Genomic DNA, 22,466 nt, shown 5'->3' with positions numbered 1-22,466 from the left:
ATAAAAGGTTACAATGTTTTATCGGGGTATTTGTATTGTAGGAAGGCACTGTACTGCCTCGTCTTGACATTTTTACTGAGCACAGTTTGCATCCTACTTTGCTTTTATTGCTATTGTTTATTGGGAAAAAAAAGGCCCAGATCTTTGGATTTGGGTGTCTAAGATGGTTTTTTATTATTATTTTTTTTAATTAATACGAATATGATTACATGAGCATGGTATCAGAATTATCTTTATAGATGTTTTTTAGCTGAAACTGTATGTTGCTGGTGGTCTGAATTTATCTTGTTTTGTATACAAGGCCTGCTTTACTGTATTTGAAGCACAGCAGGAGATGCAACATTGGGATGCCTGAATGAAATTTGTCATTGTGGAATCATATTTTAGATGACATTTCAATAATTGCGTGCCAATGAAAATTCACCTCACAACAGGTTTTAAATGAGAAGGGACACTGACAATAATTCCCCAAATTGTCAGGTGTGTGTTTTATTTGTCTTGTTGATTTTCCTTTGACTTTGTGCTCACAACACTGATGGGCAATTTCAGATTTCAGTGTCAGACTTGCATTGAGGACAAAAAGAGAACAATAAATAAATAAATAAAATAAATAAATAAATAAAACCTCCTGTCAGTTGAATATCAAGAGTATTGTTTTTCATTTCTTCAGTGTTCAGTGTGGTTGAGTTTGAATATATGACAAATGTGTTTTTGGAGTCTTTGGTCATCACAGATGAAATTTTATCCCAAGACAAGAACAGAAAATGCGTTTACTCAAAATTCACTTTTGATGGACGTCTAAGGGTGTTTGTTCGGGGGCAGTTGTTTTCTCACTGCACTGTCATAAATCTTGTCTGTGATAACTGCATATACACTACGGCATTGGTGAATAGAGATTAGGTTGAAGAAGCATTGGTCTATTGCTTTAAGTTTGGTGGCAGCTGCTGTCAGCTTGCTGTGATTGACTACTGAAAAGGGCACAGAGGTCATGCTGAGAGGTATGGACTTAGTTAGGAGAGCAAAGCAACACATACTGGGACACATGAAGTGAGGCTAAGCTATATACCACGGTGTCTCTCTCTCACATACATGGCTGAGCTACACTCAACAACCTCTCACAACTCACTTCCCCAACATCTGCTGAGGGAGCAGTAAAGAAGCAGCTCTCAGTCTCTCTGAGTCTCTCATCTTTCTTTTATATGAGACAAAAGAAAAGAAAAGGAGAGTAATTGAAAGAAAAAAAAAAGTTTAAGGAAGTGAGATTTGGGGGATGTTGCTGAGGAAGCATGGCCCAGAGTGTACACAGAGTATATTCAATATCTGAGTGCATTAGCAGAGTTATATCAGAGTGAGTGGGAAAGCACTAAGGCACACTAAGACTGGGAGAAGATAAAGTTCCTTCCTAGCTTTCATTAAACCTGAACCAAACAAAATCCAACACCTTTGAGATCAAAAAGCAGATCGATGGACAGTGTTTATAGTGATTGTTGGAGATGATGACCAACAACCAATAAGGTTGCAGACAATGTTTTGGGTGCAGGACAGAGCACGGTTGACTTTTTGGCCTCTGTGCTTTCTCTCTCTGTGTGAATCTAATCCCCTCACTCTTTTTTATCCTCTTTAATTTGTGCCTCGGTAATTAAGCAGATCCGATGCCTGATGAGATTGCAGGTACTTCAAAGTCTTACCGCAAACCCGATGGCGAGCGTTTCATTTATCAGAAAGGTCTCGGTGCCAGCTCTGCTGCCTGCCTGGGTTTCTAATAAGAGCACATTCATTTAAAGAGCCAGGCTCTGTTTTATACAGGAAAACGTGCACGTTTTGTCAAGCAGGACAGGACAACACCAGCTGAGACACTAATTCAGGCTTTTTTGGGGTGTAGTGATGTCAAGTCTCCCCGTCGCATAAGTTAAAGGAGCCAAAGAATACCCAGACATTTGGAAAATGGGTCTGTATAGGTGTTACTCTTGGCCATCTGGACCAGTCAGAAGATGTAAATGTAGAACTACTTTGCGTCTGTAACGTCCGGGACCCCCGCCCTATGCGGGGCTCGAACCCGGACACCCGTGGTATGTGTGCACACACCAGCACACGGTGGAATGAGACCCATTCACAGGATTCAGCGCTGCTTTTATTACATTTAAGATACGACATAGGGAAACAAACGTTACACGGCGTGATTAACAAAACAAAACAAGAACAAAAACTAGATCTTAACTTGGGCATGGAACCTAACAAACAGAAACCACAGTACAGGTAACAATCATGGACAAGGACACAAACATAAGGATCCCTATTTATAGGGGAAGACATTAGGGCTTATGGGATACAGGTGACACAATCAGAATTAGAACAATGGGAAGGGCGTAACACAAAAGACACACAAAGAAGCATTCTTCCAAGGTTCACCTGCCAGCGCCCTCCCCAGGCCCGGCAGGGAACTGTCCAGCCGTTCCTGACAGCGTCGTGCTAGCAGCGAATCCATAAGCTCTATTTAAAAAAAGGTGAAGGTGTGTAGCTACAAAGGTAAAGAGCACTTATGCATCAACCGCATGTCTTTTTTTTATACGCATTTTGACCAGCCCTGGAGTGTTAAATGTAGCCGAAGGTCAGCTAAAGCGCCTTTATGCAGAGCAGTGAATCATAACTCCTGTGGCAGAAAGCACAGAACAGTCTGAACGAATGTGACAACATGACATCAGAGTGCGAAACGAACTGTTAAAAACACCAGAGGTTAGAGCTCTGTTTGGCAGAAGTACACACACACACACACACTCATTCACATACACACACTTGTCATCATAGCAAAGTAAGCAACACCTATTAGTAAATATTCACAGAGAATAGTATCTTTGTAAAATAAGTTATGATGAACAGCATTTTTAAGCTATTCACCACAATGAAGCGTGAACATCAAATTATCACTACAGTATATTTATCTTTTTTATAATATTCATATGAAGAGTTTATTTGCAAAAACTGATAAACGCTATTTTTACCAAAAATGAACTGATTGTTGTTAGTTATTCTCCACATATAGCATGATCTGAACCCTAAACACGTTTTGTCAAAAAAAAGCCGGTATTGTATTAAGCCGGACGAGCAGGCTGCTCGTCATTTTGGAAAGACGCGCTTGCTGAGAGGAGTTTCATCAAACCGGACTATGGATCATTTTGACGGTCTTGATGAACCTGTGATATCTTCTTCATGGCGTAAAAGGAAAATAAAAGCTGAAACTTTTTCACAGAACATTGCTAAAGCAGCACAATACAGTGGTGAGGGAAAAGCTCCCTGTATTGCGTGTAATCACAAAAAACATTACGACAAAGTTTATCAGGCATCTACATCATCAGCTGAGGAGATTACAAAGATTATTATTATTATTTTTACTGATCTTCACCTAGACTACTTGTTTTAAGTTAAACAATATTAAATATTGCACTTAAATGCAATTACAAAGCAATTACTTGTTTTTGTTTAACTCTGAAAGACGAAATGTGGAGTTATCTGCTTTTGCCAAAAAACGACTGTTTTTGCTCAAAAACTAATTTTTAATAAATGAAAAAAAGATACTTTCAATGAAGTTTAATTTTGTAAGTTACCTATATTTTTATGAGTTATTATTACTTAATCAAAACAACCCAACTCTAAGTTGACTGATCTTACCTGAAAGGCACAATAAAAAACCATGATTTCTGAAAATCTGTTTTTGCAAATAAACTCTTCATATATTTTTGTCCTAGCTGATTCTTCTTTGGCCTCATACATCACCACACTGATGATTTCTAAGAAATAAAATCATCGCTATTGTTTTAAATAATATACTGTAAATGACAAATATCTGAGATACAGTTTTACCTGAGTAAAAAATAAAAATAAAAAAAAGGAAAAACAGTTTGCTTAAATCTCTTCTAGAATGAAAGTCAAAGGGCAGATGTTGCAGCAGTTGTTCATTTCATGTTGAAATTCATATCTGTGGTAATCACACCTCAGCGGTATATTGAAATATTCCTATAAGTTTGTAGGCAGGTGCTGTTTCTCACCTAATATAACTCTCAACTAAAGCCAAACCATTTCAATACTTTCTTAAACAAAAAAAAATATTTCAGCAATAACCTGAGCAAAGCAAGAAGAGTAAAAAAAATCTCAGTTAATGTTTGCATTCTGGCTTAGTAAATGTCACTGAACCCACCATATGAATTCTCTGTACATTTATAAATCAGCATGGTTCTAGATAATTAGAATAGTTCTCCGTGTTTTTTAGGTGATACTGCTTTTGCTTTTGACTGTGGAGGTTCCTAAAGCCAGAGTACAGACTGCAAAGTAGATGGAGAATCTTCCAAATATGAGAAATATGTTTCCAAGAACAGCCAAGATTAAAAATCTATTAATAGCAAATAAAATACAATCTCATTTTTAATGAAATTGCTGTTTCTGTGTGCACCAGCGGTTTATACTGCATCAGTGATGCCGGACTACTAGGTTTGAAACGGTGTAACAAAACATCATCTGCATTTGTCAGAATTTCATGACTAGAGCAAATGTGTATAATTAAACAAGGTACAGAGTTATTTCCTTCAGCGTATCATGTCAAAGGCCGAATCGGTGCTAGATTCCATTCCCAGCGATGTTTCTGAAAATCTTTACTACCGTACAATACAGGAGGACAAAAGCAGTAATCCAAAGAAGTAGTATGTCTGAATTCTCAGTATTCTCAAAAACAGTAGGCCAAGATTCTGGAGTATGGAATCGATGTACACTGCACTATCCCACAATGCAGCAAGACTGACACAGAAGTGCTGTCAGAATCTAAAATGGCAGAAGGCAGCATGTCTTTTATGCTACAGGTACTAAATGTTTTTCCTTGTGTATGAACCGTACTTATTTAACGACACCAAAGTAAATGATTAAACTGCTGAAGATTTAAACATAATAAAAAGAATTGTGGTTATTATGATGTCGTAGGTCACATGACCTACATGCCAATATGGTCGAGCTATAATCTATAATGTTATTATTTTGTAAAATTCAATTTATTTACAGAACATACGAAATAAAGAACAAAAGGTTCAAGATTAATATTAAGCTTATATTTAAATATATTTGTATTTATCCATAATGAGCAAGCCTGAGGCGACTGAATTCTATAATGTTTTATACTATTCTACATATTAGATATTAATCTACCTATTAGATAGGTAGATTCTATTCATACTACACACATATACTGGTCAGTATGTATTGCATAAGTGGCCGAGCAGTAGCTACTAACTCGAATACAGTAGGAAGTGTCACAGTACGTGATTCAGGATGCATGCCCTGCCACATTCCAGGTCTTCCCCAGACTCAATTACCACACCATTATCAATGAGCAGACCAAACACTCACCCAGTGCAAAGTATTTCTCAGTGTAGTTTACAAGCACCAGTGCTTGTTTCTGGTCTATGTTCATCTAATTGGGTTTGTATTCTGGTTTTTGTCCTGTTAAGACTGTTTGCTAAATGCCTGAACATTCTCCTGATTTTGACTCCACCCTTGTTTCATGATTCGGATCTGTCTTTTTAAAATAAATATTTCCTTCAACCGCAGCTGTCTCTGCATCCCGACACACAGATTATTATCCAATTAAAATACTGTACTGTGAATTGGACAAAGTCCAGTGTTTGGGGCAGAATATTCTATTTTGAGAAGCTTAGAATGCTGAGGATGTGAGCTGTTTGTAAATATTATTCCTTGCTGGGAAAATATTATTCCCTTATCAAAAAAATATTGGAATTTCAGTTTGTCTTTTAGGGTACTAATTGATTTTTAGAATTTTACAGAGTGACCCTAAAAAATCCTAATAGACTTTCTTTAAAATTATAGTATTAATCAATTCGTTGTTAATAATTCATGGAACACAAAGTTTTAAACAGTTAATTTCTTTCAGATCAAACTGTAAGACAAAAATCCTAAAAGTATCAGTGATCCTACAGGATGTTTATGGCTTGTCCTATAAGACAATAGGAATATCATAGGAACAGTTACAAAATATGATAATAAACTATAATTAGAATTCTTTATTAGTTTCTTATTGGAATTCTTTAGGATTTTTTGACAAGGACTGACTGGCAAAAGCTGACAAAGTTTTGATATTAGAGATTGTCCTAGCTGATCAATATAAAAAAATAGCTGTATATTTGTTAGAGGTTATAAGTTAATCATGAGATCAACTCCCTTTCCTTTGACACATAAATTCCACATTTTGTGATACTGAGAACATTTGTTTTAGTAGACCAAATATTTAAATATGCTGTGAAACACTATCTAGCTATCTAAATAGGTGCTAACGCTGCTAATAAGAAAATCCTATTAGACAGAAAAAAGACAAATCCCCTTTATGTGTGTTGGTAGACGAGATGGCTCCACACTAACAGCATAGATGATAAATAACACAAACACCATCCTGCCTTCTTGTTTCCTATTAGATCACAACACTGACGGTCACAAATCTACAGGTTAAAGTTCAACTACATAAAGTCATTACAAAGTGAAATTAGGATGCAAAAGCATCATTTTTTTTTATCTATTGCCCTAGAAAATTGTAAAAGCCATGGTTAATCTAAAAGAAGATATACCTCCATAGTTAGGTGATTCCATGAACACTCAATAGAGCACACTTGCTAAAAGCTTTTGCTCTTCCTCTTGAAGATCCCCTTGCTAGAATACTTGCCTCAGTGTGTGTGTTTTTTTTCTGGCAAAGTAATTGATACAGATCCCACTGCTAGAAACACATTCCCTCAGCGTGACATGCTTACCGTACTAAAGCTATAGGCCCTGAACGCTTCATTGTAATGGGAGGCCCTCGGAGTGCTGTTGTGTCCATATGTTCCCTCTGTGTTCTGGGACTTCATGACTTACAAATTAAGAGTCAGTGTTACTTTTAGGCCGCCTGAGCATAAGTGTGTTTCAGCATAGGTGAAGTGTGCCATGTTTGTAATAATTTCCTTTTCTTCTTTTATCTTTCTCCCTTTTGTTTCTCTCTGTTTATCTCTTTGGCATTCTGCTCTCTGCTATGAGCTTCCCCTTTGCACTTTAATATCCTTCAGAGAGGCACCATTTCTGTCAATATTTTATTGACTAAGGTGCGTGTGGGTGTGCCTCTGTGCATGAGAGTAAATGTATGTTTGTGTGTGTGTGTGTGAACATGTTTGTGGGTGCCTGTGAGGGTTTTAGAGGTGTGGCTGTAAATCAGTGCAGTGGTGGGAAGATTTTAACTACAACTGTGTTTGTACAACCAGCAATAGCTAGCATTAGTGAAAGACAGCATTCTCTTACTAGCCTGGGCAAAGAACACACAGTCCCAACACAGTGCTTATCCTGAATAGCAGTTGCCACTTCACTACTTTTCAAAAGGCCCACATTAGCGGGTCAGCTGTTGAATCCAGTAATGTTTTTACCCTGCTTGAAAAAAAAAGTGTGCATTTTCACAGACTGTATTTAGAGTCTGGGGTGGTCCAACTGAAACATGTGATGTGAAGACAGTTATACTTGTCTTTTTTTTCCCTTTCTGACTGCCAGCCAAATGAATACCTGAGGTGTGATTTGTGTATTCTACAGTAGCAACAGGGAAATCACTGTTTTGAAGTGCTGAATAATTCCTAGACCACAAATGCATTGATGTTTTCTTTGGGCCTGTATGATCATGCCGATTACTAGTCAACGGCTGCATCTGTGAAAGGATGAAAAGTGTGTGTGTGTGTGTGTGTGTGTGTGTTTGTGTGTCAAAACAGTGCACACAGATAAACAACCTTTTACAGATGTATGGACTTACACATGGTAGTTTGATACTGCCGAGCAAATGTTTTAACCCCCTTGACCCTTATCATGCCATAGGTTCTAATAATGGATTTAATTTTGTAACAGTAATTAAACACCCCAACACAGATTACAAACATGAATAAAATCACATCTGGTGTGTTTTACTGTTTTTATCAACTTATATAATAAGATTAAAAGTGCACTCTGTAGGTTTACAAAATAAAAAAAAAAATTCACTAAAATTTGGACTTGTTTTGATAGTTGCTTGGTGTTCATGATGCTGCTTGTTTGGGTGTGTACTCTCCGAAACTCCCGAGGCTCTCAGGAACAGGTACACTGAGACTATGTGACCCTTTCATTATGTATAGATCTAGTTATATGAGTTGTGATAGAAACTGATCTTGGGCTTTCACAGCAAAGGAGTCAGGGGCTTTCTATTTGAATATATTTTTCAAACTATATTGAATTTTCCTCACCACTTCAGTATTAATGGCTATCTCTATGTAGTTCCATGACATACAGTATAACCGCAATTAAACATTTTTCAATGCCAGGTTAACATGGCAAATTATATAAAAGTTCAAGAGGTGCCTAATAATTATGCAAGGCACCGTAAATTTGCATTAGAAACCATGTGAATGCGCATGGACGCTTCACTTAAGCAAACTTAACCATCCGTTATGGTCATAAACATAATTATTTGCTCATATCGATCAGCAGGTAACATCTGGGTTCCGCCACACAGCTCTCATGTTGTGGTTAGATATAAGATGCTCAGCTGAGGTTAAGCATCAATAAGAAAACAAATAGATCTATAACTCTAATTCTCCATACAGTTATTGTCCCCACCTGAGTTGTGTAAAAGAAGACCTGGCTTATTGCATTGTGGTGCTCATGGGCTTTCTAGAAATATGAATAGCTTTAATTAAACGCCACTTGCATTGCCATCTGGCCTTTTGGAAGCTGCTCCTCAAATGAAGCATGGAGGAAGTGCTGTTTTCCTACAGCTTCCCTTTTTCAATTCCTTAATCTGCTTGCTAGAAAAGAAAAAAAAAAAAAAGCAACTAGAAACCCTACTAGAAATGCTCTATTATTTATGGATAGAGCTTATTAATTTAGATCGTACAAAAGGTCACATTTAAATATATAAACATATATTTATAGAAATATGGTATATAACATTTATGTGTGGTGAAACGTAATATTATATTGTATTACAAGATTGTATTTTGAGAGAATGATGGAAGAAAATTGTCAATCACTATGCTCATTATGATGATGTCTCTTGGCGAAACTTAAAAAAAAAAGCTTGAGTATAGCTTTTCAATATTTATTGCCACAGATTTTTTAAAATTTGTGAGCTCACTTCTCAGGCCACATAACAACTGACATGTTCTGTTCAAACAACAAAGAAAAACTGAGAACTGGCCAGAAATGACAAAGTTTCTGAGTTCACAGAGGATCTTGTGCTGTGTTACTGTACCCTTGAGAAGGTTATGGATCTCAGCACCATATGCTTGGCCGGGCAACTTCAATCCCCTACTGAAAAAAAGCAGATTTTTTTTTTCTTTTTTGGGTCACAATGAAAAAGATCTGCAGAGGCCAAGGACCATAAAGTTAAAACTATACCCTTGAAAAAGGAAGCAAGAAAAATCTGGAAGATAGGATGTGCAAGAGCTCAGAGGATGTGCAAGACCTCGGAGAAAGAAAGAGAGAGAGAATAAGCTAACTTGCAGTAATATATACAATGTATAAAGTTGGCCTGCACCAGGAAAAGTTGTTACTGGAGTAACTATGTGTGTGTGTGTGTGTGTGTCTGTGTGTGTGTGGGTGTGTGTGTATGTGTGTGTGTTGTGTGGGTGTGTGTGTGGGTGTGTGTGTGTGTGTGATGTAGAGCCGTCCTTCCCACAGCAGGGTCTCCTCATTAGAGAGACGCCCTGTTCCTGCCCTGACCTTAATCCTTGCCCAATCACCTCCCCTGCGTTCTCTCTCTCTCTCTCTCTCTCTCTCTCTCTCTCTCTCTCTCTGTCTCTCACACACACACACACCTAAACCCTGATACACTCAAACACACAATTCACTCAACTCAACAGGATATTAATTACATGCCTTTTCCACACATATAATGACCACAATTACAGAGGTTTACAAATTCCAGCTTTCAAGTTCTGGCATTTGGACCATCTCCCAGCTGATGTGTGTGTGTGTGTGTGTGTGTGTGCGTGTGTGGGTGTGTGTGCATGTGTGTGTGTCTTGCAGCTACAGTAGCTGTCTATAGCATAACAGAATTTTATAACACAATGTCCATTATTCAACAATGTTGCGTAGCCATGAGCATAGGTTTGAATGTGTACAATGTTGTCCATATGTATGATTTATACACGTCGTATAAGAATGGCCTCAAACTGCTCTAAGTAACCAACAATGAATCAGCTTCAGCTAGGTGGAAACAAGCTCCTGCCCAGTAGTCCCTTATCCCTTACAACAACCCGTTTTACACTCATATACATCTAATTTACATAAAGCATGCCCTAATTTATGCAGATTATGCAGATAGTGAGCTAATAAAAGGAAGGCATTCAATGGGCAATCCAAGACCCAAGGACAATCCCAGGAGAGAAAGAGCTAAAAAGAAATAAAGTGTAGAGATGGGGGAAGAATACATTTCACTGAAGCTGAGTTAGAGGAGATGTTTTTAGGGTTGTTACAAATAAAAAGACAGTTATGAAAGCATGCTCTGTATTTTTTATTATTTTTTTTAATAATGCAGTTTTCTACCCATAATTGGGTAGAAAAATGAACAATTTTCCTCTGGTGGTTAACTCTTTCTACAAGAGCCCAGAAAATGGAATTTCCATCTGTTTTGGTGTGGTATTTCTTTCTTTTTTTTCTACCTAGCTTACTAGGTTGAAATATGCTGTGTTACTATTAACAAAGCTACAGATGTACTGACAGTCTGATCTCTTTACTAATGTTATTACTAATGCTATTACACTATTCCCACCACCTACCAAGCAGCTAAACACACTGTAGGGTCACTGAACTCTGCATACAGAAACCCAACAGTGTCTTGACGAGTTTTATAGCAGCAATAAAATCATTCATTTGTTTATACTAATTGAAAATGTATGATAAGTCGATGTCTGTTTATTGTACGTTTTCATTTATTTTAGAACTTTAGAATTCAGTTGCATTGAACAGAAGTCGGATTTAATTTAGATTAAAAGATTCATTTAGAAGTGTGCGTGTGAGTTTCTATTTCGGTGAAATAACCAAATGATTATTTCAAATAAACAAAAAATGAAGGAAATTAATTAAACACTATGAAAGTCAATAAAATGGTATCTGGTACGCTTTTGTTTTGAATTACTTGATGAGCCATCCAGGTCAGCTCTTTATGATTACCTTTTATAGGCAAATGCACATATTACTTAACCGAGCTAATAAATATGCACACCTGTGCTTTCTCGTTTATGGCTCACCTGTTGACACAAATCTTGTTATGTACATTTTAGTTCATGGTTCCTGTAGGCAAACTTGTGATTATTGTTACTGTTTACTGTGTAATACTTGCTATGCTTGCTATACTTGCTTTGTATCTTTAACGGCAGATCAAGTATCTGTCTTGCTGTTAAAATAGCAGTCTCAAATGGTCACGCACTCCAGACAGATTTGTTTATGTGTTCATTTTACTCTCGGATTTTACTCAACTCGAAATAAATAAGGTCCATTCTTGTTAAGAAACATCACAGGATCAGATTTCTGTGGTATAAAAAAAACAACAACTGCATGGAGCCTCATTCGAATATATGCTCTTGAACTAAAGTGAATAAAACACCAGCAAATGGAATCTTTAGCAGCACAGAGATACCATCTGTAAAATGAAGAAGGAAAAAAAAAACCTGGGAAATCACTCTATAGAATAAAACTGAGAATACTAGCTTAGAAACCACCTAAGTGGAGAATAAAGGCTAGCGAAAGCATGCGTCATCTTTGCAATGATATCCTATAGATATGATTTTAATCGCGATTTCAATGCAGGCTATAATGATCCAATGGTCTTGTGAAATATGTGGAAATGTGTGATAGAGTTTGTGTCTAGTAAATAGGGATAAGTATAGATTTTACTAGTATTACTACCTCAGATATTGCTGTCTGTTTATAACTGTTTATCAAGTGAGTAACTTCATTGGTAGACTTATTAGTTCTTTCATCAGTTTTAATATCATTACTGATCTTGAATATCATTAGGTAAGCAATTACATTCCATGTATTAGGTTATTTATTATTTATTATTATATTAGTTATATATGGTTTGTTAACAGCCTGGCTAAAATGCTGTATCAGCCTATACAAATACGGTTCGGGTATTAGTATATTTTGAATCATATTATTATCCTTGGAAGCTCTGTAAAGAATGAGGTAGTCTGGGTTTTAACAGATGAATGAATAAAATATATTTCTGTATTTTCATATTGTGTTTGGTAAACAGGTGATAATAGGACTAGAAAAACAACTCGTATTATCTCGCTTACCAACCAGGGTTCTATTGGACATTTCACTGCAAGCGTCCTTGTCGGCTACACCTTATTGAAACTCCTGGTTTCAATTATTTTAAACCATGTGTGTCTAGGAGGAAGTATGATAATACTGTGTCTACCCTTTACTGAAAAAAAAAAAAGTTTAAAAAATCAAGTTTCAGCTTCCAACAACATTGAATGTATAAGCCACTGGACTTGTTTTTCCAGCTATGTACTGAATTAAACATGTTTCTTTTTCTTTTTCTTTCTAGCTTTTGGCATGCACTCACACACACACACACACACTCGTACTTCTCCACCTGGTTTTCTTCTGAACTATATGTGCATACACACAATTTCCCTGAAGACTGGGTGTAGTAAGGTGAGCAGACTGTTGTTTATTAGAAATTGTGATTCATCTGTTTACCTGTTTCTGACCTTGAAAGATCATATATATGATAAAGAAAATAGAAAATGGAGAGAGACTGTCAGAATTAGAATAGGCTAAGATAACAGGAAGAGAAAAAATGAAATAAAGTATATACATATATAACATATATATAGACGTAAAGATGATTGATCATTAAAAGTACATTTTGCATAATAAGTTAAAATCACTTTCTCCATGTGTTGAATATTTGAGCTGTAAAGTTCAATATGTGAGAGAAATATACGTATATATATATATATATATATATATATATGCAAGCATTTTTTTCTTCACATTCTCCTGTTTTGCTCTAATCTACCTCTCAGCCATTGATCCTCCTCCACTCAATTACTTTAAGCCCAACCTGAATTGTAGGAGGACTGTAATTGCTGCTAATTTGGCCTGGCATTGTTTGAGTGTGAGCCTAAAAATTGCCCAGAGGACAAATCTCTTACACATATCTTACACACAGAGTGGGTTAACACAATTTTCCCCTGCCAAGAGCATTTAATCTACATTTAGGCCAGTGTTCTCCAAATGGCAAGGTTACAAATCACATTCTCCTCGTTTCTCCAACAGCACGTTTTGATTCCTCCTAACCACTAGGAGACATGGACACTGACATTTTTGGCCCTAAAACATTGTTTTTTCATACTAGGATAAAGATGAGGCCTTGAAAAATGATTTTAGCTAGTAACGATTGAAAGTTTAATTGTCAGTTATGGAGGATAATAAAGCCTTTGTTAACTTAACTCTAGTAATAAAGTGAAGCATTCTGATGAACAGATAAACAGACATGCTTTTTTTGTAGTACCTAAGAGGTCTGCATTCTAAAGAAAACGGAAGACTGACCCCAAACAAAAAAGGATGTGTTACCAATAAAGTATCTGATGTCACCAGGATAGCTCTCGCAAACAGACCTTTCGCTGCATACCAGACTGAGAACAGTGGTCCTATTGAGAGTCGCTCATGAACATCGCTGGCCTGAGTGTTTAAAAAAAAAAAGAGCTAGCAGGCAATCAATGAGATATTCTCAGCTTTATTTCACGATATAAAACACTACCTGAGTAATGTCATTTCATCTCTCCTGAAGACCTTGAACTAAACTTGAGTCCTGAGAAACAATCTGCTTGCAGTCACAATGTGTCTACTGTCTGTATCCAATGGGCACTTATTTATTTAATTAATTAAAATGTTTTTATTGAAAAAAGACTGTTGTTTATGTAAACATTTGTTTGTTTGTTGGATGATTGTTTGCACATTTATTTATTTATTTATTTGGTTGTTTGGTTGTTTGTTTGTTTGTTTGTATTTTACAAAAAATAAATGACTTTCCTTTGTCACACAGAGTAGTCTGGTTCCTCTCTAGGTTTCTTCCTTGTGTCATATCAGGAAGGTTTTCCTTGCCACTGTCTCCTCTGTCTTACACATCTGAATCTACATCTGGATCTCAGTAAAGCTGTTGCATCTATTCTTCAAATTGATTTGAATCGAATGCATTTCTCTGTTTATTTATTTATTTTATTTATTTAGATTAGTCTAAGGTTTCAGTCAAAACATGATTGAGTCAAAAGCTAAAAAAAAAAATAGAAAAAATCAGAACATGCTGAGCCAGATTTCCACTAAACTCTAACACGGCTACCTCGATGATTTACAGACACTAACATGACAGCTGACGAGGCTAGCACACGTTTTAGCTTGCGAACAAAATACGGTGATAAGCGAAAAAACAACAACAACAACAACAAAAAAAAGAAATGGCACAAGTATGGACATATGAAGCCTGAATGTATCGACTGTCTGTGGACTTACTGTATATGAGCTCAGGTGTTGTATTTCCGCTAGCTTTCCAAGTCATATGTTTATTTTATTACCCCAGAGATCTGGCCTCCCTCATATTATTCGAGCTGTCCTGGTGGTGTGTGAGTGTTTGGCCACATTCGTTGGGATCTCAATTGTCACCTAAAATCTGATTGAGCTCTTTTTTTTTAGGCTTTAGCTTATCTTTTTGTGTTTGCCCCTACCATTTTCCATATGCTCTGCCTCACCGACACTGCCATCCGGCGTGGTCCTCTCATAGGCATCCTCAGGGAGGGGCAGGGCTCCCAGCCGGGGGCCTGTAGAGCTCTTGCTGCTGGGCGTCTCCGACTCGTCAAGGCCACTGTCGTAGCAGCTCTGCAGAGAGCCCTGGTGAGGGTCCTGGGGCTGGCTCACCACCGAGAACGTCACTCGGCGGAATGGCTACAAGAGAACAGAGTGCTGCGGGTCACTGGACTGAAGAGCTCCAAGATGCAAGGAAGGTTTATTTCATTTTTCAAGGGAGTATTCTGGGGTGTCGTGCTGGATCGCAACTTATTTAGGTTTTTTATCCTAAAACAAAGGTCTCAACCTCAAGTCTTGAGGGGTCAGTAGAATGCAAGGGTTTTTTTTCACTTCCTACAGTAATGCAAGGGCTTAGTTTGAATATTTCTAGCCTCTGTAATTAAAACCCCACATTTGTGCTTAATAGAAGGTCATAGTGAAAACCTGTGCACATACTGGCCCTTCAGGTCCTGAGTTTGAAACCTCTGGCCTATATAATTACACAAGTAAATGCAGTATCTAGGCTGTTTCCTGACACAGCACTGCACTTTGGGAGTTCTGCGGAAGGAAGATTAATGTTGACCAGTTTACTAAAGTAGCAAAAAGGATGGGGGGATGAAAAAGAACCTACAATATTAATGACTTATACAGTAATTGTCACATGTAAGGGTCTTGGGAATATGAGATGAAAGCTCTCAGGATTAAGTAGACATGCCACACTTGGTGTAAAGGTGTTAAATATAGCTGGGGAGGTCTGAAGGACGCTCAGGTCTCCTTGCGTGGTTTATTTTATAACAAAAACAGGACACGGGGAGTGGATAGGATCCCAGGGGAAAGATAGGATGGAACACATTGCTACAGGCAAATAAACAAGTGGTATGTTCATGAGCACACACACACACTCACACATGTATAGACACACATAATCATGCAAACATATACAGCACTATACAGAAAACATGGTCTCACAGGAACAAATGCAGGCAGGTGCATCGGTACAACCTCCACACACACACACACACACATACATATATATATATATATATATATATATATATATATATATATATATATATATATATATATATATATATATGAACACATAAGGACAATGTATACACGGATAAAACAGCAGCTTATATAAACTGTTTTGACTGAGAGCTTCACAGAATGGTAAGGTTTTTTTCTGTCACTAGCCTCCAATATCATATTGTGTTCCATCCATTCAAAACTCAGCAGGTTGCCTCGGCTGAAGAAATACGGTAAAGAAAAGAGATGATGAGGTGGAGTAGCGTGAGGCATGCACAATCCTTTCAACTTCTCTCCACAACCACAGAGAAGTAATTGGAACAAAAACAACAGTGTTAGATATCTATTCACCACCAAACCTAACACTGAAATAAGTCATATATAAGCACTGGTAAAGAAGAATACAAACGTGGCCATCTTTTTTTTCCCCAATTTCCAGTAAAATAATACGAGAGATTCACCCCTGATAAACAGATAAGTTTTTGTTTCTCTGACAATACGAATGCAGAAATATGTAGGTGGACAAGTTGGGCAGGACGAGGGTGATAATGCTTTGTTGACGCTGTTGTAGGCTGCAGTCAAGGACTTCCACGGAGGCACCGTGTGGCTGACTCACAATGACTGACTGAGAGAGCCGTTTAAGGATTTTCAACTTGTATTATACGGTCATTCCTCTCAGAGAAGAAACAAGAGAGAGAGAGAGAGAGAGAGAGAGATTCATCTGCAGAAAGAAAATTAAATTCTGATGCCTTAATGAGCATTGTAGCCTTGTAATTAAACTACTGACTCTTGCACATGTTGAAGGAAGAGAGATGAAATAGTGGTCCTGCTGTCCTCTCTCTTTTTTTCTTTCATTTCCTCTTCCTATCTCTCTCTCTTTCTCTCTCCCCCTCTCTCTCTATGTCACCCTTTTAGCATCACTTAACAAAGGGGCCAAAATACTGTAATAATTACACACGCCTTCATCTTCTCTCTTTCTCACTCTCACATACGCAAAACACCAACGCACATACTCATCAGCGACAAGAAGACCAACCACTGACTGAAAAAAAAGGTGTTGACTTGTTCTACAAAAAAGCACAGCATGACAGAAGGGATAGAGAGAATTACTCTTTGAAAATCTGTTTGTTCGAATGAAGAAAAAAAGGTAGAACTGAATGCAAGTCTTTAAATGAACATGAGAACCGTCCAATAAAGAAACAAAGTAGTAATTGTGATATATTAATCAAATCCTAATGGCCTTGCGGTCTTTTTTTAGTGCCTCCTGGTCTGCCCCCACCTCTCTCTCTCTCCTGTCTCCCTGTCCTGTCACTCCTGCTTTCCAGAATATTAAATGCGACAGAATGCCATCACTCACTCTCGGCGATTTTTTCCACCTCCTTCTTTTTCGCTCACTGCGTCTCTGACGGAACGCTTCAACGCTCCTCATTACTCCAAATTGTGCCTCTGATTTGACACGTCACTATAACCTTGGCATTTGTATTCTAATAAATTAGGAGTGGAAAAGCGAAGGAGTGTGTAAAGGTTAGCTATGGAGGTGGACACACACTCTCACACACTCTCACACACACACAGAATGTCATCTTACTCAGTTCACTGATGACACACACATAAATCTCATTCATCACCTCTTTCTCACAACCCCTCTAACACCCACACACACGTGCACACTCATCACACTCATACAGTGTCACTGGCTGATGGCGTGATAGCGGTTCAGCATCTTTGTTATTACTGTATGTCATCATTCAGAGACGATTACAGTTCACAGGCATCATTCCAGCGTCATCTTAACACCACCCTGAGCCTATAATATTTAACAGGCCTTTTAAAACCTAGACGCACAATTGCCTCTGCATTCACATGCTACGGTGATTTATTTATCGCCATCCTCATGACTCGGTAATGCAGTAAACTTACTAAGAAAACTGTGTTTCTGTGTAATTACAACAACTGAAATGAATATTCCTGGGCTGAAATGAATATTCACTTGAGTAGTCATTTGTTGCATGATTAAGCAGAAGCCTGTAGGGGGTATAGAAAAAAAAATACATGTTTGTGTATTAAATCACCATTTCTTTTAGCTTCACCTAGCTCTCTCTTTCTCTTTTTCAATCTCAACGGTAATGCTAACAGCAATCTAACTATCCATCTTCAGAGTTAAATTACCCTCAAATGTATCTTTATAAATATCATCAAAGTATAAAGGAAAATCCAGATTCAGCTGAGGGACAATTTTACATAGAATAAATGGGTAATATGTACTGGGTGATGGATTTTGACAAGGTGCAGCAGAATATGAACATGGTGAAATGGGGAAAATTGACTTTAGAAAGTGAAGAAGGAAAGAATTAATTCACTGACTTCCTCTGGTGTAATGGATATCTCTTAATGGCACAGATATTTGCGACAGCATTAGGACTCCTACACATTTCAGAGCCCATGGGTAATGTCTATTATTTAAAATGAACCAAAAATGGAATTTTCTTGATTTGGCTTTGTGGGATGTCTGTTCTGACAAACATCCTGGAATCATGTTGGATTGAGAATAACAACAACAACAAAAAAAACCCATCCAAGATGTTTCAGAGAGGTTCCTGAATTTGTCATTAAAATAGTGAAAAAAAGAAGCCCAACAAGTTAATGAATTCCTCTCTCTTGTTTCCTTAAATGTTTTCACTCTGGTGGTCTTTCCTCTGCACCCTGCTGTGATGTGGCACAGCTATGACCCTCTCGACAGAATGCCTGCCTACCTGTCTTAAGGATATATGGGTTCATTAGATGCCACACACACACACACACACACACATGCGGCAAGCATTCAAGTAAAATGCCATCCACACACGACGCCCTAGAGGGATTGAGGGCTCAGAAAGTGTTTAGAGAATGCATGGATTTCACTTCCATTTAGCATCTCTGTCTCTCTCTCTGTCTTTTCCTTTCTCTCTCTAAGTGATTGAGTGCTGCTGGTATGACAGGCATGGCTGATTGAATGTCGCAGTCATTTGTGCAAAGGCTAAACGTGACCGGAGGTCTACGACAGATCCATGACTGCTTTCTTAAGCCTAAGCAGAACCACATGAACATCCTACAAAAAGGTCTGGCTCTAATCAACAGCCCTGCCTGGCGCCCAGCTCGTGGCCCTATATCTTCATCGACCTCTTTTTCATCTCATTGTAATTGGTAGCAGATGATCGGTTGTCAGTTAGATCTTATTAATGCCTGCTTACAAAGTCACAGTGTTAGACACATTCAGCAAAAAAAACAAAACAAAAAACAAGGCACTGTTTATGGTAGGGACTTTAACAGGACTAACTAATAATTAATTACTAACTAATAAACTAAGAAAGGAAGGAAGGAAGGAAGGAAGGAAGAAAGGTCTGCTGTCACGGTTTACCTGTTTACACACACAGACACACACACACACACACACACACACACATACATGATACTGCTTTTTCTCAACACGAAACTGTCTATTCTTACCGGTATATATTGAAATACAAGAAGCATATTTAGGGACAGAGGACACACACTTCTGAATTCTACACTGATCTGTTGCTTTGTGTTTGTGTGTGTGTGTGTGTGTGTGTAGGTACATGGGCAGTAGACCTCTGTCTGTGACCCAAGACATGCAATGATTCAGGCAATGAAAGAAAACACAAGCTCTTAGACTTTAGTGTAATTCTGCAACCAAGCGAAGAGGAGAGGAAATGAGGAGACAAGGCGGAAAAGTACAGGAGGAAGAAATAACACAAATCTGATGATGCTAACAGATGTCCCATGATACAACAGACTTTACTCTAAAATGTGGAGAGAAAGAGAGAGAGAGAGAGAGAGAGGATGCCAGAGGAAAAATGAGAAGGGAGGCAGGAGGATGTACAGCAGACAGTGGAATTCAGCCACTGCTGTCAGTGGTAGTAGCACATGTAATTAACTAGCCCTGTTCAAAGTTTCATAAGGAACCCGAGAGTGCCCCAGACACCATTATCTGATCTGAGATATACATGCAGAAACAGAATCAAAACTCGAGTCAACACTAGACAGGAATATTGACAATGGATATGGTTTATTTTCAAAGACTGACAAGCCATTTCACAGTGAAAGTGATTGAACTATGTTGAAACTGTCCTTTGACTTTAAAAAAGAGGAGGTCGGATGACACTTTAGTATTGCTGTATGCTGAGGTAATACAATATTCCTTTGAGAATGAAGTCTAGACTTGACAACAACAGGAGAATGATCACAAGCTAAACATGGGGAATGTACTCAGAAGCATAAAAAAGTCTGAAGTGGTTTTGCTTCAATAAAACTGGGAAAAAAGGGCTTAAAGCAGTGTGTTAATCTGCAATTTGCTTTTTTTTTTTTTTAAATAACTTTGGTTTAGTGAGAGCTCTAAAAAAGAGACCTTGTGAATATTCCTTGAAACAGCTCAGTTTCTGTAGAGACCTCCTCAATATTTCACTCAGTATGAAACAAAAACAAGCGTCTATCATTCATGTTGCTTAGGAGAGCACTTTCACCCAGATACATGACTACTGGAGAGCTAAATGTAGATGTGGATTACAACCATGAGTCCCAAACAGACAAATTCATACTTCATCTCCATGGTAACTCTCTCTGCAGCTCATTCTTAGGAAGTTTCCAAAGGAAGTTCCACTGTTTCAAAGTTGAATCGATGAATTAAATGCCTAGAACACTGCAGCGGAATTGGGAAGGGGGTCAGGCATATTTAGCATGACTAAACATGAATGAAGCTTGAGATGCTCCCAGACACAAGCGACCGGAGATGTGCATCTATGAGCGTTAAAATAATCCCGATGATCATCATCATATGCAGTAAACGATGTCTGCGCAGTAATTGAGGACCGTTTGCCTTGGCTGTATGCTTATGCGAGTGTGTAAATGTGGATGTGTTATGTGTGACAGCACCTGTGGTGAGAGTTTGGGAGTCTTTGTTTATCCTGGAGCTCAGGGAGTCTCAGGTGTCTGCTTTGTCTTAAAGGATGACTGGAGCTGGTCAAGCTTCATTTCTCTCCTGCTTTCCTGCCTGTGAGGACCTCCAGATGGGCTCCAGACCCCCTGAGCCCAGTTGGAGTTTAGTCGGGAGTGTGACCTCTCTTCCAGGGCACATGGCACCCCAGCCGGTGAAGACTTCTACACACAAGCTTGTTGCACAGTTTACCTTTGCATGAGGAGGTTGCATTTTTTGATATCTTACCCAAGGCTGTTGTTATCCTAGGTCACTGAAACCAGAGATAAACAGCCAGTGTTTTTTTGTATTTTGTTGTTGTTGTGGTTGTTGTTTGCTCCATCCTCCAGGGATCCCTTTAGCACATTTGGAGTTAGGTCCAACTTGCGAGAGTCTTCTCAAATAGAATATTTTTGCTATGAGAATCTTTACCCACTGCTAAAGTCCTTCTTTGATAGCAGCTAACCAGGTCATAAACTTTTCCCACGGGCCACTCTAATCACATCTGACCTGTGAGCTGCCTTCTGTGTGGGCAAAACTCAAGCATAGCTGATCAGCACTTCTGAGAAGCATTCTTTCCAGCGATGGAGAGCTAAGAAAAAAGAGAAAGAAAGAAACAGCCCCTGGGCATAAGATAGGCTAGTGTCTTCTCACTCCAGACTCAGCCCTCTGAATCGAAAGTTCAAAGCAAGCTTTGGTGGACTTCAGTCAGCCCAGTTTGAATGGAGGCTTTTGAGGGGCATTGAAGCATACATCCCTCACCTGGCCAGATCTTTCAGTCCATCCATCCCTGCAATCCTCCATTCCTCTGATCCTCCATTTTAGCTTTTGACTTTCACCACAATGACAAATATAATGCATCACGTCTTACTGTTCCACTCCATTTCCACTCATGTCAACACCAGCATTCCTTTCGCCAAATGTTCAGCTAAAAACACACTAGAGCTGTTTGCCATCGCAATGAAAATTTACAACAGTTATAAATTGTTGCTTAGCCAAATACAACCAGGAGCAGAATTAGGAATATTTCATTGTTTAAACTTTATTTATTTATTTATTTATTTAAAATTCTCTTTAATACTTTTTGCACCTTTATTTCTTTTAAACCTTTGCTTTTTGAGCTGAGCAAATATGATCAGAATGATAAGAATCGACTATGATGCATTAAAACCAGTGTGTCCAGACAACGGGCTGAGGAGCAAACAGAGGCACTCAAAATCACCCTTTAGCCGCTTTAGGTCTTTAAATGCATGAGTTGTGATTCTTCTTTCCCTCAATTTTATGATCTGAAGCGTGCAATCGATGTAGTGCCCTTGAACTCTCTATTAATTCCTGTAGTGTTGCTCCCTAGGGCATGTATTGACCCCCTTATTGCCCTCGTTTAGCAGTGGAAATAAATAAAGCATCACGCCTGAATGGGTTTCAGACTCTTAATGAATAAGTGTAGACAGCACCTTTAGACATCAAGAATTTGGGCTATTTATACTTCACTATCTCAGTACCAGAACCTCAGTAACTCATGGATCACATAAAGAATCACAAAGTTTTTTATTTATTTATTTATTTATTATTTATAGTAGATTAAGTAGCTGCTCCCTACTTAATAGAAGAAACGTATTGCCTTTTCACTTCT

At 38.2% G+C, this 22,466-nt stretch overlaps 1 protein-coding gene across 1 annotated transcript in view; it reads right to left on the bottom strand.

Annotated features, from left to right (window-relative positions):
• Positions 1 to 22,466, bottom strand: part of pcdh7b (protocadherin 7b) — a 141,517-nt gene that overhangs the window by 58,636 nt on the left and 60,415 nt on the right. Inside the window, 2 exon segments of the mRNA XM_058394239.1 lie at positions 14,775 to 14,864; positions 14,866 to 14,991. Coding sequence (XP_058250222.1) covers positions 14,775 to 14,864; positions 14,866 to 14,991 — 216 coding nt within the window.

Source organism: Hemibagrus wyckioides, linkage group LG07 (assembly GCF_019097595.1).
Source record: "Hemibagrus wyckioides isolate EC202008001 linkage group LG07, SWU_Hwy_1.0, whole genome shotgun sequence".
Lineage (NCBI taxonomy): Eukaryota > Metazoa > Chordata > Actinopteri > Siluriformes > Bagridae > Hemibagrus > Hemibagrus wyckioides.
The sequence above is the reverse complement of the archived record's forward strand: the minus strand, read 5'-3'. Positions and strand labels throughout refer to the sequence as shown.